At 35.6% G+C, this 14,746-nt stretch overlaps 1 protein-coding gene across 2 annotated transcripts in view; it reads left to right on the forward strand.

Moving 5' to 3' along the window:
* LOC127414894 (serine/threonine-protein kinase WNK2-like) overlaps positions 1-14,746 on the forward strand; it is a 160,088-nt gene that overhangs the window by 33,306 nt on the left and 112,036 nt on the right. For both annotated transcript variants that reach the window (XM_051653270.1, XM_051653269.1), the window contains exons 3-5: positions 5,442-5,614; positions 6,123-6,343; positions 7,451-7,608. In XM_051653270.1, coding sequence (XP_051509230.1) covers positions 5,442-5,614; positions 6,123-6,343; positions 7,451-7,608 — 552 coding nt within the window. The remainder of the gene's footprint in view (positions 1-5,441; positions 5,615-6,122; positions 6,344-7,450; positions 7,609-14,746) is intronic.

Consider the following 14,746-nt stretch of genomic DNA (forward strand, 5'->3'; position numbering starts at 1 on the left):
GGCAAACAAGACTTTGCAAAGAAAGAACACACACACTGGGCTTAAATAGTTTGAGTGATATGAGGCAGGTGTGGAGTAATCAGTCCAGGCATGTGGGCACTTGGGAAGTGTAGTTCAGTGTTTATATTCAGGTGAGTGAGACCTCCGGTGGTCGATTGAGGTCGATTGAATATTGGTGACACCAATATTTTCAAAATTATTGATAATTGATTACACAACTTTGAAAGAAATGTGTATACCGATATCCGATTATTTAGAACAACATCTGCCAATATTGATAGTTTTGCGGTTTTACTTTTTTATGCTACCTTGTTTCAAATCACTGATAATTGATTACACAACTTTGAAAGAAATTTGTCTGCCGATACCTATATCTGATTATTTAGAACAACATCTGCTGAAACAGATAGTTTGGTGGTTCTACTTTTGTATGCTACCTTGTTTCAAATCACTGATAATTATACAAAAGAAGAAATGTATGTAATGACTAACTGGTCTCAATTATAAACTGAACACTGAAACAAAAAGCACATTCTTAACTCACATTAACTTCATTTTGAATGATGAAGCTTGTTCCCATTTAGCTGAAGCAGCCTCTGATTTAGCTTTAATAAACTCATCAGATTCCTTGCCTTGTAGAGCTTAAAGGTATGTAATCAAATGAGTTAAAAGTTAAAAGTTTTTTTAATGATAGTTCCACCTTATGAAATTCTAGTATAGCAAAGCTTACCAATTGCAACTCTGCAGTCATTGTCACCCAATTTAATGTAGCCTAATTCCTCACAAGAGACATTTTCTTTCATACACAGCACTAATTTTAGACTAATTTTCTGGAAAGTTTTTCCACGCTCTTCATCTGCCATTTTTTTTAAGCAATCGGCTAATGTCCGATAGTACTGATAATTGCATTTATCGGCCAGTACCGATGTTTACTGAGACATTGGTTCATCTCTACTGATTAGAGCTGCTTGGATATGATAAAAATCATAATTGTTAGTTGTGTAGTCATCAAAAGTAAACACAGTTGTTAGAATAAACTGATTGTGAACACATACTTCTTTTCACAAATAGCTGTAAAGATGAGCTCTTGTGATAAGTTACTTTATTTTGAAATTTCAAGTACCGCTTGAGCAACTGTTCTTGGCCTAAGTTGAAAAGTTGGACATGACGTCGCACAAACAGGGTTGGTAAGTGGTTCGCACTTTATAAAAATAGTAATGTTTAAGAGTTGTGTTTTATGTAATACTGATATTTTAAACCTTTATTTGCTGTGCTGCATACTTGCCTGCTGGAGCTCCAGTGTAAATGCATAAGTGTATTTCTATTATAAGTATAAAGTGGTGTAGAGACAGGATTGTGCGGGTGTTTGGTGCATGTGGGGACAGTTCAGAACACACTCACTCAACCTCTGAATAATAGATGAGGCTGCTGTAAAAGCCTCTCACAAACACACACATACACATATGTACGGCAGGGTTTTAGACTGTTTTGTTAAAACATCTATATGTTAGACAAATGTAATTGTTGAACACAGTGTTTAGTTGAAATATTTACACAAAACCAATTATTTTGATTGTGTTATTATTGTATCGCATAGTCAGAGGTTGTGCTACAAATAATCATTACCCATCATTCTAATAGACTGAGCTACAAATTCCATCCTGGTTTATTTTTAACCATCATATCTGGGTCATTCATACAATTCCCCAGTACAAGTTGTTATTTATAAAGTTTAATTTCTACTGATTATTCTTTTTAACAAGCCGATTACAATTGTAAAGACTATTTATAATGTAACACACTGCTGTGGGCCTAACAGTCAGATTTTAAATAATTAAAATCATTTTAAATTTCTGCACTATTTTCATTTCTTCATGTTCCCAAAGCTGCACGTCAGACATCTCTGACAAAAGTAAGTGATAAGTAATCAAATTAAAAAAAAATATTTTATGAAATTGAGTTTAGTCTTACAATCTGCCTGTATTTATTTGTGGTACGTGTGTCATTTTAACATTGATAGTAGAGGTTTTTCGTGTGCCCCTTGATTTGTTGTCCAGCCCGTAATGTCATGATACAGTGACCTTTAACCTCCTGAGAACCCCATGTGACTGATGTGTGCATTTTCCATTTCCCTTTTTGATTTATAACTAGTAGCACCTAATAAACAAGCAAAAAATAAAAAATAATAATAATTCTAGAGCAAATAGTTTTCCTAAAAATGTATGTCCACATATGTGGACAGTGAGACTAAGTTGGGAAATTTTAAATAATATCAAGCTATAGAAAGTCAGATTTTTTTCATCAAATTGTTTATGTTTCCAGGAGTGTTGATTATTCATGTTTTTGAGACGTTACAGACAATAGATCAGAAATTAGCATAATTCATTCTGATTCAAAGTAATGTCCAACATCATCCAATCACTGCCAACCATGTTAAAATAAAATGATACATGATAAATTCTGAATCTATGTACTGATTATCATTGTCACATGTCTGTCAAACATGTTGAGTGATCCAAACATCATCTGCAGCCTGAAACTGAACTATTGATCTGATTTTAGGAGTGAATGCACTTAGATGCATAGAGAGATACAGGATGCTCCCTTGCTCCCTATTTAGTGAATGACTTAACCTCCAGTGTGCTGTCTGACTGCACTGGTCTCAGAACAGTTTGAAATGCACCTTAACTTTTTTTTTTAGCTTTTGGATGAACTCATTTATTCTCAGTGTGATAATGCACAGTAAATATAGGAATGCATTTACTAATGTTAATGAACAGAATCATATTGTACAGTGATAACAAAATAAAATACAATAAAATGTATATTAAAATGAAGCGAAATGATCCACAGATGTGTCAATGTTGAAACATGTTTTTTCTACTTTTGAGGAAATGCGGTGTGAGTTTCCACATATGTGGACATCATGTTTATCAGCGTGCTGACTCGTGAAAAATGAATGGATTTTTTAAATGCGGCATATCAAACGAAACTAGTGACTCTCCTCTTTACACCCAAACAGGTTTCAATCAAAAAACTTAGAGATTTCTTACCACAGGTACTTTTGCTGGTGCTATATCAGTAGGAGCACTTCACAGAAATCGACGGCGTGCTGTTGTGTCATGTGACTCTGTGCAGCAGAAGTTTAACCCTTAAATGACAGTCTAGAGTCTTGTGAACAGTATTCAGTCGGTTTGTATTCATTTAAATGATGCATTGCGTAAAGCGAAGTCAAAATACAACATCCATGTTGCATCAGCCATTCAGCAAAATTATTTTGAGTTATTTGAAGTGTGTAACTATTTTGTTTTATTATTGTTTTCCTTTATTTTGATGCTAGTCATATGTGGTCAGCATGTCCACCGTGTTATGGAAAAATATAGGGAAATTATGTTAACAGAAATATAATCATCATTATAAGTTTACAAATATGTTGGATATCTTTTGCATACCATGTAGTGGCTAATTTACCCACTGAATGATCCTGCCCACCTAACCCAATGGACATCTGAATTTAAGTCATTTAACTTGACCTGTATGATTTATAAAATCCCATTAATGATGAAACATAAAGATATCTATAAAAGTTTCACTTTTCAAAAGTTTAAAAGCCAAAAAGTCACCTAATTGTTGGAATGATACGTGTACTTATGCCATTCCATCTGTTCATGTACATTTAATATTGTCTTGATATAGCTTATATGAAAATGTTTAGTTATTAAAAATGACTTTATATCCACCGTTTTACCTGAGAGTAGCTTACATTTTAAGAAATAACCATGGTAATATGGATGGTTTTTTTAGTATACTTATGGTCCTAGTCCATGTTTAGGACTACAACAACTTAGACTTGGCAAAACACAGACTACAAGTTAAAGCTGATGTATGTTATTTATTTTAAGATAGTTCAAATACAAAGGTCATGAGGCATCAGTGTATTACTCCATGTTAATTCAGAGTCTGGGGGATGGAGCTTTAACTTCTCTCAAGAGATTATGGGAGAAAGATTTAAACTTGGTATTGGAGGAAGGAGTGTGGACTAGAATTCAAAAAAATGTCAAGTCTGCATCTAGAGATGCAAGGGTGCTCCTTATGTAATTCAAGATTTTACATAGATTTTATTGGACCTGCTCTAGATTGTATAGGCTTGGTCTTAAAGACACACCAACCTGCTGGCGATGCCAATCAGAAGATGGAGACACAACCCATGTTTTTTGGGGGTGTGCTAAGATCCAAGAATTTTGGTTGAAGGTTCAGAGTTTTATGTGTGATGTATTGGGGACTCATATTTTATTTTGCCCCAGACTCTGTATTTTAGGTGATGGGGTGGTCATCAATATTGGGAATAAACCTAAATAATTGGATTCTAACCAGTGTCATGATCGGCAGACAAATTGTTTTAAGAGGATGGAAGTCGGCTGGAGCGCCCCCATTTCAGGAGTGGTGCACGGAGATGGGGAGGGTGGCGGCTTTCGAAGAAGGGTCATCTAGAAGACTGGGGAATTTGGATTTGTTTATTGGGATATGGGGCAAATACTTGGCATTCTTGGAGGGCTCTCGGGGTGGGGCAGTGGAGAGAGAAGAGCAGTTATTAATGTGTGTGATTATTATATATATATATATATATATATATATATATATTGTGTGTGTGTGTGTGTATGTGCTCATGTGTGACCACAGGGGTGTTTGTTGAGGGTCGGGGTGGGGTTGGGGATTGGGAGGGGGAGGGGTGGTAGTGGGGGTTAAATGTTAATTCTGTGTATATATGTTTTGTTTTTCTTTGTTTGAAGTGTGAATCAATAAAACAATGTTAATCACAAAAAAGAAAGTTCAAATACTTTTCCAACTTAAGCATTTTTTTTTTTTTTTGCAATTCTGTTTGAGGATGCCAGTAAGTACACTTCAGCATTAACAAAGAGTTTTTAAAAAACTAAAATCAAGGACAACTAACAAGTATGATTCCTTTGAATTCAGAGTTGGTTAGTGTTACTTTTAAAAGTAATATAACATTATTGCATTATTGATAACTAAATGAATTGTTACATCATTACTTTGTGTGGAAAATATCATGTTAGTTTTGCTTCAAAACCTTTGTCTCACAGACATACCTGTCAAAATAATGGACAGCATTTGGAAATATCCATCAATGTTTTAAATTGTGGTAAATTTGGGAAATGACTGAACATTGTTGGTTAATACAATCTCTGCACAAAGTCCATCATGTTACAACACCAATTTATTTTGTATTTTTTTTTTTTTTTACATTTGTCTACCAAAATGCATCATTCCCAGACATGTTGACAGGCACCAATTTTTCTTTGTTGAAAATGTGACACACGACTGCCTACATATTCTATTTTATCATTTCATCAGTAGAAAGACACACAGAGGAGTAGATTGAAGTGATTTCAATATTGTATATTTCTCTCTCTGTCTGTCAGGACCGTAAGCTTTCTAAGGTGGAGCGGCAGCGGTTTAAAGAGGAGGCCGAGATGTTAAAGGGGCTTCAGCACCCAAACATTGTGCGCTTTTATGACTTCTGGGAGTTGCCGCTGAAAGGGAAGAAATGCATCGTACTGGTAACGGAGCTCATGACATCAGGCACGCTGAAAACGTGAGATCATTACTACAAACCATTTAGATTTAGTTCAGGATTCCCACAGTCATGGAAAACCTGGAAATGTCAGGAGATTATAAAATGGTGTTTTCCTGGCAGAGTCAGCTATCTCACAACAAGCCTGATGTCTGGTTTGTGAGCAAATTGTTCTTTTGAGTTTTTATTTTTTTTATTTTTCACTGAATTGGTCAAACTGGTTCACAAATAGTAAATGTATAACTTATTAGTGATTGTTAGTGTTCTTCATGAAAAGAATAAAGCGTTCAAAGAAAATCATGCAAATTTTTTTGAATCAAAACGATTTTTACAAATCCTTATCCAGTAATCTTGAATGACTGGAAATGTCATTTTAAATTGCATTTTGCAAGTTTAGTTTGCCTCAGAAGAGTGGTATTAATAAAAGCATGATCTTGCATTGCTTTGAGAGTAATTGTGCTTGAATAACTGCTATTAATGTCTGTTTCAAGTTGACATTAACGATCATTGTTTTTTTAAATTGTTTTAGTTATCTGAAGCGCTTTAAAGTGATGAAACCCAAGGTTTTGCGGAGCTGGTGTCGTCAGATTCTTAAAGGCCTGCACTTCCTGCACACACGCGCACCTCCCATCATCCACCGCGACCTGAAGTGTGATAACATCTTCATCACGGGCCCAACTGGCAGCGTCAAGATTGGGGATCTGGGTCTGGCTACTCTCAAAAGAGCTTCCTTTGCCAAGAGCGTCATTGGTGAGACACTAAGTCAGATTTTGCTCACGAATCTCCTCCCGCAGAACTTGCAGGAAGTTCTGCATATGTGTGTGGAATTGTAACGTCCATCATTCACAAAATTCTACACATCCCCCACACCTGACATGTCTGATGATTAAATATACAGGCTATATTTAATTAAGTGTGTAAGCTCTGTTTAGAACATTTTTACCATGTTTAAATCCATTCTGCAGAATTCAGCATATACAGTACCTGTATATATTTAATGTGTAATATACGCTACATTTATTTAATATAAAATATTACGTTTTAATTTTACCGTAACTTGTTTCGTGCACGCACTCTCACTCACAGATACACACAAACAGAGTTAGGGGCTGTTCACACCGAACGCGTTTTGGCACACATCTGTTTTTCAATTATTTTTCTATGTAAACACACTACACAGACGTCTTTTTTGCATATAATTATAAAACAATAAAAAAAGACAACATTTTTCTATTTTTCAATGTATATTGTCTTTCTACTGCTCTACTTCTGGACTACTCCAGCTATGAATAGAACTTAGTAGTGCGATACTGTGGATATTGTTGGCTTTTGTATGATGAATTGCTTATGTTCCTCCTTTTGTAATTCGCTTTGGATAAATGACTAAATGTAAATATCATTGACCACTGGGGCGTGACTCGTTGTTTTATCAGGTTTGCCACATTATTAAGACACCATATCAAGATAAAAAGAACTTCAATTTTTAAAAACATATCTCGAGACACCTGCGTTGTGTTTGATTTGTTTCTCTGCATATAGCTTTTTTTAGCACATGTGTCACAAAGATTCAACATTCTGTTCAGGTTGCAAAGAGGACTTCATGTGACTGTCACATGCCTTATTAAAACTGTGTATGTTTACTGTTATGAATGTTGCCTATAATGCTTAAATAAAATACAGCCTATTACAAGAAATTTAGATTGCTTGGAGAAAAAATTCTAAATAGAGTGAGCGATTTCGGGTTCAAGACAGGATATAACCACCTAAAACCAAAGTTAAAGGAATATAGAAAACAGTTTTTCTTAATAGAGTTAGATGTGAAATTCCTGTCATGTGTCTATGTGCTCATAACTGCAGGTACCCCAGAGTTCATGGCTCCAGAGATGTATGAAGAGCATTACGATGAGTCTGTTGACGTCTACGCCTTTGGCATGTGCATGTTGGAGATGGCCACGTCTGAATATCCATACTCAGAGTGCCAGAATGCAGCTCAGATCTACCGCAAAGTCACCAGTGTAAGTCAAACCTACACTTTTTCTAGTTAGGGGTTCAAGCCCAATGGGCTGAAACCCTATTGAAAATGTTCAGATTATTATTATTAGGGGTTCAAGCACAAAGTGCTGAAACCCTATTGTATTTGTCAGGATTTTGTGATATTATCACCAAGTTCGGTACACTTATGTATGGGTTCATTCTGAGGACACACAAAAAACTGCATGCCTCTGCCTCTTGGTGGCACTATAATAATTAAAAAACTAAAAATGGCTCTAACTATGGAACAGTTGGTCCGATCGACTTGAAATTTTGCATGCAGTGTCTTTGTCCAAGGTTCCATCAAGGTTTATGAGGACAAAAAACATGTTTTTTCAATCAGCTTTTAGCAGCTATTTGACAAGGTTAAAAAGGTGTATCGAAATGAAATGTGGTAGGCTTATTTGTCTCTTGACCTGAGAGGTCTGTGCAAAATTAGAAAAACTGGCCACGAGGAGGTGCTATCGCAACAATCAGCCACACGGTGGCGCTATAATTAGCTAATTCGTGTTTTAGCTAATAACTCCGGAAGCATATAGGCTACAATAAAAAATGTGAATTCACCAGTGCCTCCAAATCATATGGTCACTTGATTTCTCATTTCCGCAAGAAACGTTTTCTCCGATTTCGATTTATTAGGAAAACCTACTTTTTTACTCTTCCTAGGCAGATTCTCACTAAACGTTTTGTCAGGTGGGTCTGTAAATCATTAAAAGAATTTCGATATGTCATATTGTTCCGAAGATATAAGCAAATATGTTTTGGGGCATGGCCTATAGTGACTAATTAGCCTGTATCTTGTGAGCGCTATTTTCAAACTTAGCAAAACTTTGTACACAAAGACAAGAGAACACTCTGAGGTAACATACCGAGTTTTGTAAATTTTGTATGCTAGGGGGTGCTATAACTTAAGAAAATTCTAATTATGCAACTATGCTCAAAGCAGTTGAATTAACTCCAGAACTGTATAGGATAAAAATATATTTTTTTATTTCTGTGAATCCATCAGTGCCTCCAAATCATGTGGTCACATGAATTTCCATTTCTGCAAAAAACATTTCTACCATTTTGTTATTTTTGAAAAGCTTACTTTTTCGAACTCGTCCTAGGCTGTTTGCCCGATTCGCACAAAACTTTGTATACATTATCTACAGACATTCCTGACAAAAAGTTATCAAAAGAATTTTGATAATGATAAATCGTTCAGAAGATATTAGCCGATAGGTTTTTGGGTATGGCCTATTATGACTAATTCTGAGGTAACATGCAAAATTTCATCAATTTGGCATGGCTGTAACAAAAGAAATACCGAATTTCTCAACTGTATTTAAGGCCTTCATAGGCATAAAAGGCAGTACTGTTTGTCCACCCGAGGGAGCCACATAACTGTAAATCATTCAAAGGGTCTTCATAGAGTAATTAAAGTTGGTTGCACGAACCAGGATTAATCTTAAATTTAGATTTAAATTTAAATTTAGATTAAATCAAGGTTTATCTGATAATTCTGTTGCACCAAACTTTAAACTTTGTTTAAAAATAACCAGGGTTACATTTAAATCATCTTATTGATCCTGATTTACATTTCACAGTAAATCTGAATTGACTTTAATCCTGTTGCTCCATTACTTTAAACTCTGATTTAAGCCTCAGTTATGGATTAACTTTAAACTTTCAGCTGAGGTGGTTTAAAAATTAGACTGACCTTCAATAAAACATTAATGACTTTGTGAGAGAACTGTGAATATGCCGTCAGCCCTTTGAAGGAGGTTAAGGGCTTAGGGTTAGGGTTAGGGTTTGAGTTAGGGTTCGAGTTAGGGTTGAGGTTCCACAGGATCTTTCCTGTCAAATCAGATTATTTTTGTAATTTTTCCATATGTGTTGGGCCCCCGATAATTGCCACTTGTGGCTATATTTATTCTTATTCTTCTTTTTCTGCCCTAAAAGTATATGGGCAGCAAAAACTGTAAGCCCTAGAGACACCAAATGTGGCAGGATGGTCCCAAATCCCCCCCACTACTCAGGCGTCCGTACACACACCCGGCCACCCCTAGGTGGCGCTATAATAAGTACCTGCATTTTCGCTAATATCTCAGGAACCATAAGGTCTAGAATCAAAATATTTTTTTCTTGAGTCTTATAAAAAGTATATCTCTGATTTTGTTTCTGTCTATGAAATTATTCAAACTTCTCCTAGGCTGTTTGTTAGATTTGCACGAAAATTGGTATACATCATCTACAGCAGGGGTCGGCAGCCTATGGCACACATGCCAATGCTGGGGTAATCACTGGCACGCCAGCAACGGCGAGAGAGTAGTAGACTATTTTATTTAAATAAATTTCGCACCTGCATTCCAGTCTAGATCTTGATGTAATCCTTCCTCGTGATCATGCAGCGTGTTTTCATCAGCTGAATGGGAAGCTATTAAAGTGTGACGAGATTGCAGTACACCCAACAGACTCATGCAGCACGTGCAAGACATTCGCGCATCACAAACCGGCAGCACTTCACTTTCTGTTGATCGCGCAAGTAAACTCGCCCGCTTTGCTTTGGTCAGACTGCGCGGATGCCAGCCTACATTCCGTGTTTCAATTATTTTTGCTTTCTGAATAAGGAATAGGAAAACACCACTATTACTCCTTGAGATTTCCAACCCAGGGTTAGGGTTAGGCGCGTCCTGCTGGATTTTTTCCGCATAACAGCGGAAACAACTTAAAATTCTCTGTCATATTTGGGCATACAGATAAGTGTAAGACATCAATAGAGACTATTAAGGGTCTACTTTTATTTGTGTACACTCACAATAACAACAAAACCTTGTGCTTTTGTAAAATAAAGAAAATAAACAGGGTACGCTTTCAGCCATCTCTGTCTCCGCGAGCATCTTCTGATACACTTCACAAAAATGAACTGAAACTCTGTGAATATTTATCAGACAAACATGAAACATATGTCTAAAGAAAGCTTAAAATGTCTACTTTTAAATAAAACAATTCAAATTTAAAACAAATATTCTCCTGCACTGTAATCTGTATGAAACAAAGTGATGGACAGTTTCTCCTGGCTCAGCTAATTATCGCTAATGTGATCACACCCACCAGCAGAGCGCGCTATTCATATGGTAATGTGCTGAGGCGATCAATGCAAATGGTAAACGCCCCCAACAGTGCCTTAAAAAGCATCAAGTTCATTCACTTTTCTGCATGTTTGGAAGATGGCACGCTACACGTGAGGAAGCTCCTGGATAGTGACGAAGAGTTCACATTTTCCTCAGAAGAAGAGCGGGACTCTGACGATGAACGTTTACATTTTGAAGAGCGACTTGGTCGAGCCGAGGATACAGTTTCGGATGAGTAAGTCGTTTAGTTTTACTTACATTAGTTGACATGCTATTTTATATAAACATGGACATATTTTACTAGTTGGACTATTTCCAGACTTGCCAGCCAGGATTCAGAGTATTGACATTTGAAATATGTCCTAATAGGCAAGATTTAGTTACATTTTAAATGTTGTTTCGGCTAAAGCAGGTATTTAAATTGTATGCTGTATGATATCAATATGATATGTAATATGATATAAAAATAACATGAATGTTTAGATTATATTTTAACTAGTGTTTATGCTGCCTCATTATCATTAACGAAGCCTGTGCTTGCAAATATTTTATCGGGTGTAAATGTGTAAAATGTGCTGTAAATATGCCCATATTAGAAAATCAGCATATTAGAATGATTTCTGAAGGATCATGTGACAATGAAGACTGCAGTAATGATGCTGAAAATTCAGCTTTGATCACAGGAATAAAAATAAATAAAAATAAAATAAAATAAAATAGAAAACAGTTATTTTAAATTGTAAAAATATTTCACAATATCACTGTTTTTGCTGTATTTTGGATCAAATAAATGCAGCCTTGGTGAGCAGAAGATTCTTCTTTTAAAACCATTAAAAAATCTTACTGATCTAAAACTTTTAAATGGTAGTGTAGGTCTAAGTTTTTAAGTAAAGGTTTTATGTAAAGAAAATGTATAGTCAGATTACTTCTTTTAACTTAAACTTGATTTTGTGAATAAGCTACAAACAATACATTCAATCATTAAGTCTCCTCACATTCATTCTCTCTCAGGGGAGGGGTCTTTGTCTCCTCAGGTGTGAATCATATCAATATTCATGATCATCCATGCCTCCTCGCATATGGCCTTTCTAACACTAAAAGTGTCTTTCAGAAGTTAAATGACTATATTGTTTTGTATGAATGAGTGATCAGGATGGTTTTCACATCATTTTGTAGCAAAAACTCTAGGCTACAAGATCAGTTCTCAAAGGTCTTGTGAACAAATGTTTAGTATGTGTTATATGGCCTTATTTCACTGACTTAACATTTTTGTTTTTTCAAAAACCACGCATAAACATTATTTTATCGAAAATACAAACATGTACATACATGTTGTTCACATATTATTGCAGTTTGTTCTGAATACAGTGTTATCAGACTTTTGTCAAGGCATGTCAAAACTTCTCCAGGGCCCAAAACACCCTCAGACCCCAGAGGGTTAAACCATGGTCACACTAAAAATTACATTAAACAATAAAAAGAGAAAACATAAACCCACATCGTGGGTTCAAAATCTGAGTCTATTCAAGATATAAATTAAACCTGGAAATAAAGTTTTAGGACTTTGCAGGTGCGATTCACCGAAAAGGGCTAAATAGTTGCACGTGCAGCGCGAGTCTCGTCACACTTTAATAGTGTTTAGCCTCCCATTCAGCTGATGAAAACACGCTGCGTGATCATGAAGAAGGATTACATCAAGATGTAGATTGGAATGCAGGTGCGAAAAAATTATTATAAATAAAATAGCCTGCTCCTCTCTCGCTGTTGCTTGCGTGCTAGTGATTACCCCTCTGCGTGATTTAGTAAAATGTATAGAGCTGCCCTCGACCAAAGATTTTCTTAGTCGACAAGTAGTCGTTAATTTAAGCCATTAGTCGACTAGTTGTCGCCCGTTTATTTTATTAATTGAATTACTTAAATATATATATTTTGGGGGGCATCAGAAAATGATTTGAGTTCCAGGGCTGAGAAAGAATGTTATAAGTAACATTACTAACACTGTTCTACATTACAGAGAAATACTAAACCGTAATAATTTAAAATATAAATTATATATTTATATAATTTATATTATATAAATATATAATATAAATTATATATTTATATAATAAATAATATAAATTTAAAATATATTATTTTCTTTTAAAATATAAATTTTACAAGCGCACGCACGAAGCAAGCTGCAGCGACAAAGTGGTAATGATTCTGAATGTGTTGATAAAACCAGCAAAGAGACTGTCTGAACATTTTGTTAATTTATAGAGAGAAATGCACATTAGGGTTGTGCTGACAGATGATGATCTCAGGGATCGACAACAGTCAGAGTGTTCGCCAATAGCTGATGCCTTTGACGATGTCAAGATGATATTTGGCTTGTTTTCCCATGTATTAAATTATTATTATTATTATTATTATTAGGCTATTATTATCAAATTAATATTACAAATGATTTGCCCATAGACACACAGACACGCGCTTGAAGAAAAACACTTTATTATATTATTAAGAACAGATGACAGAAAAGCCGTCTATGCGCATGTATGACACGCTGTTTGTACGGTGTACAAAAGGTTCTCTCTCTTTCTTTGTTTCTGTCTTCTGAATTTTTTTTTTTTTGCAAGAACAGTATCGTCTATAAGTGCTTCAAATGACCTTAGACATCTCAGCTCAGGAGGTGCTTTGACTTTAGTTCGATTTATTTCCACAGAACAGTTCATTGTGAACGCAACTCTGCAGCCTATACATCTGTGATTAAATCATAAAATAATACAAAAACACATTCTCCTCGAACCATGATTTATATTTCAGTGATTATCATCATAATGATTATTTTTACATTTATAATTGTTTTTATGTCTTCATTTGTGTAAGTAATTTTCCGCCTGCATGTTTAGACAGATTCTTGCCTGACGGTAAATGAAAAGGTGTTTATATATTATTATTATTTTATCACTTCATTATTTTAATTGCTTTTTCATTTTGTTTGGAGTGCAATTTGAATTTAGAAATGTATTTGATTTAAGTTTTTAATTTTTTAAATAAATTAATATAATTTTCAATGCAAAATCACTAAAGCAAGAATATTCACTGATTCCTCAGCCCGGGGGTTGCCGATGTAATTGGATATTGTGATATATATATATATATATATATATATATATATATATATATATATATATATATATATATACACAACAGTTAGTTCCGATCCTTGAATCTGATTGGACGAGAGATGTTCCATGAGCACTGGAGGTCATCAGCACTCGGACGCTTCACTGTGTGTATCACTCCACTTGTGTTCATGCTGTTCTAAACTAAAGTGTAAGAGTAGTGCATATGTGTTAAGAGTTACCGTATAAGTGTCTCTTACATGTATTTTTTTTTTTTTTTTTTTACATTACATATGTTAGCCAGCAAGTGTTGGCAAAAGATCATTTTTTTGTGTAATATGAGCCAGTTGGTGACGTGAAGTGAATCCACATCAGCCACTGTTTACATACAACAGCGCTCCATGATCGCTCGTATTACTACTACATGATTAAAGCAAGAATATAGCTTTAAACCGCTTTAAACGAACAACTTAAGCATTACGGCTCATCACAGCTGAGAGACACAACAGACTGATTAATTACACAACTCAAGGCGCTTACCTCTTAACGGAGTTTCCACATTGGAGAAAAAGTACTGTTCAAAATGGCGGAGAAGATTGCGGTTTCTGTAGTGAATGACTCTTGTGCACCGGCTACCACGAAATAGGGAGAAACCCCTGCTTGGACAGCTATTTTTCCACTTCAGAAAGCTGACAGCATCTCTGCTTGGGAGAGGCAACAGGTGATCGCACACGCTCCGTCTCTCTCTCTCTCACTCACACTCTCTCTCTCACACACACACACACACACACACACACACACACACACCCACACTCTCTCTCTCACACACACACACACACATCCATTCATCCTTGTTTATCCAATAACTTTGTAGAACCGAGGAGGGCGGGGCCGGG

The sequence above is a fragment of the Myxocyprinus asiaticus genome, chromosome 24 (assembly GCF_019703515.2).
Source record: "Myxocyprinus asiaticus isolate MX2 ecotype Aquarium Trade chromosome 24, UBuf_Myxa_2, whole genome shotgun sequence".
NCBI classification, from domain to species: Eukaryota; Metazoa; Chordata; class Actinopteri; order Cypriniformes; family Catostomidae; genus Myxocyprinus; species Myxocyprinus asiaticus.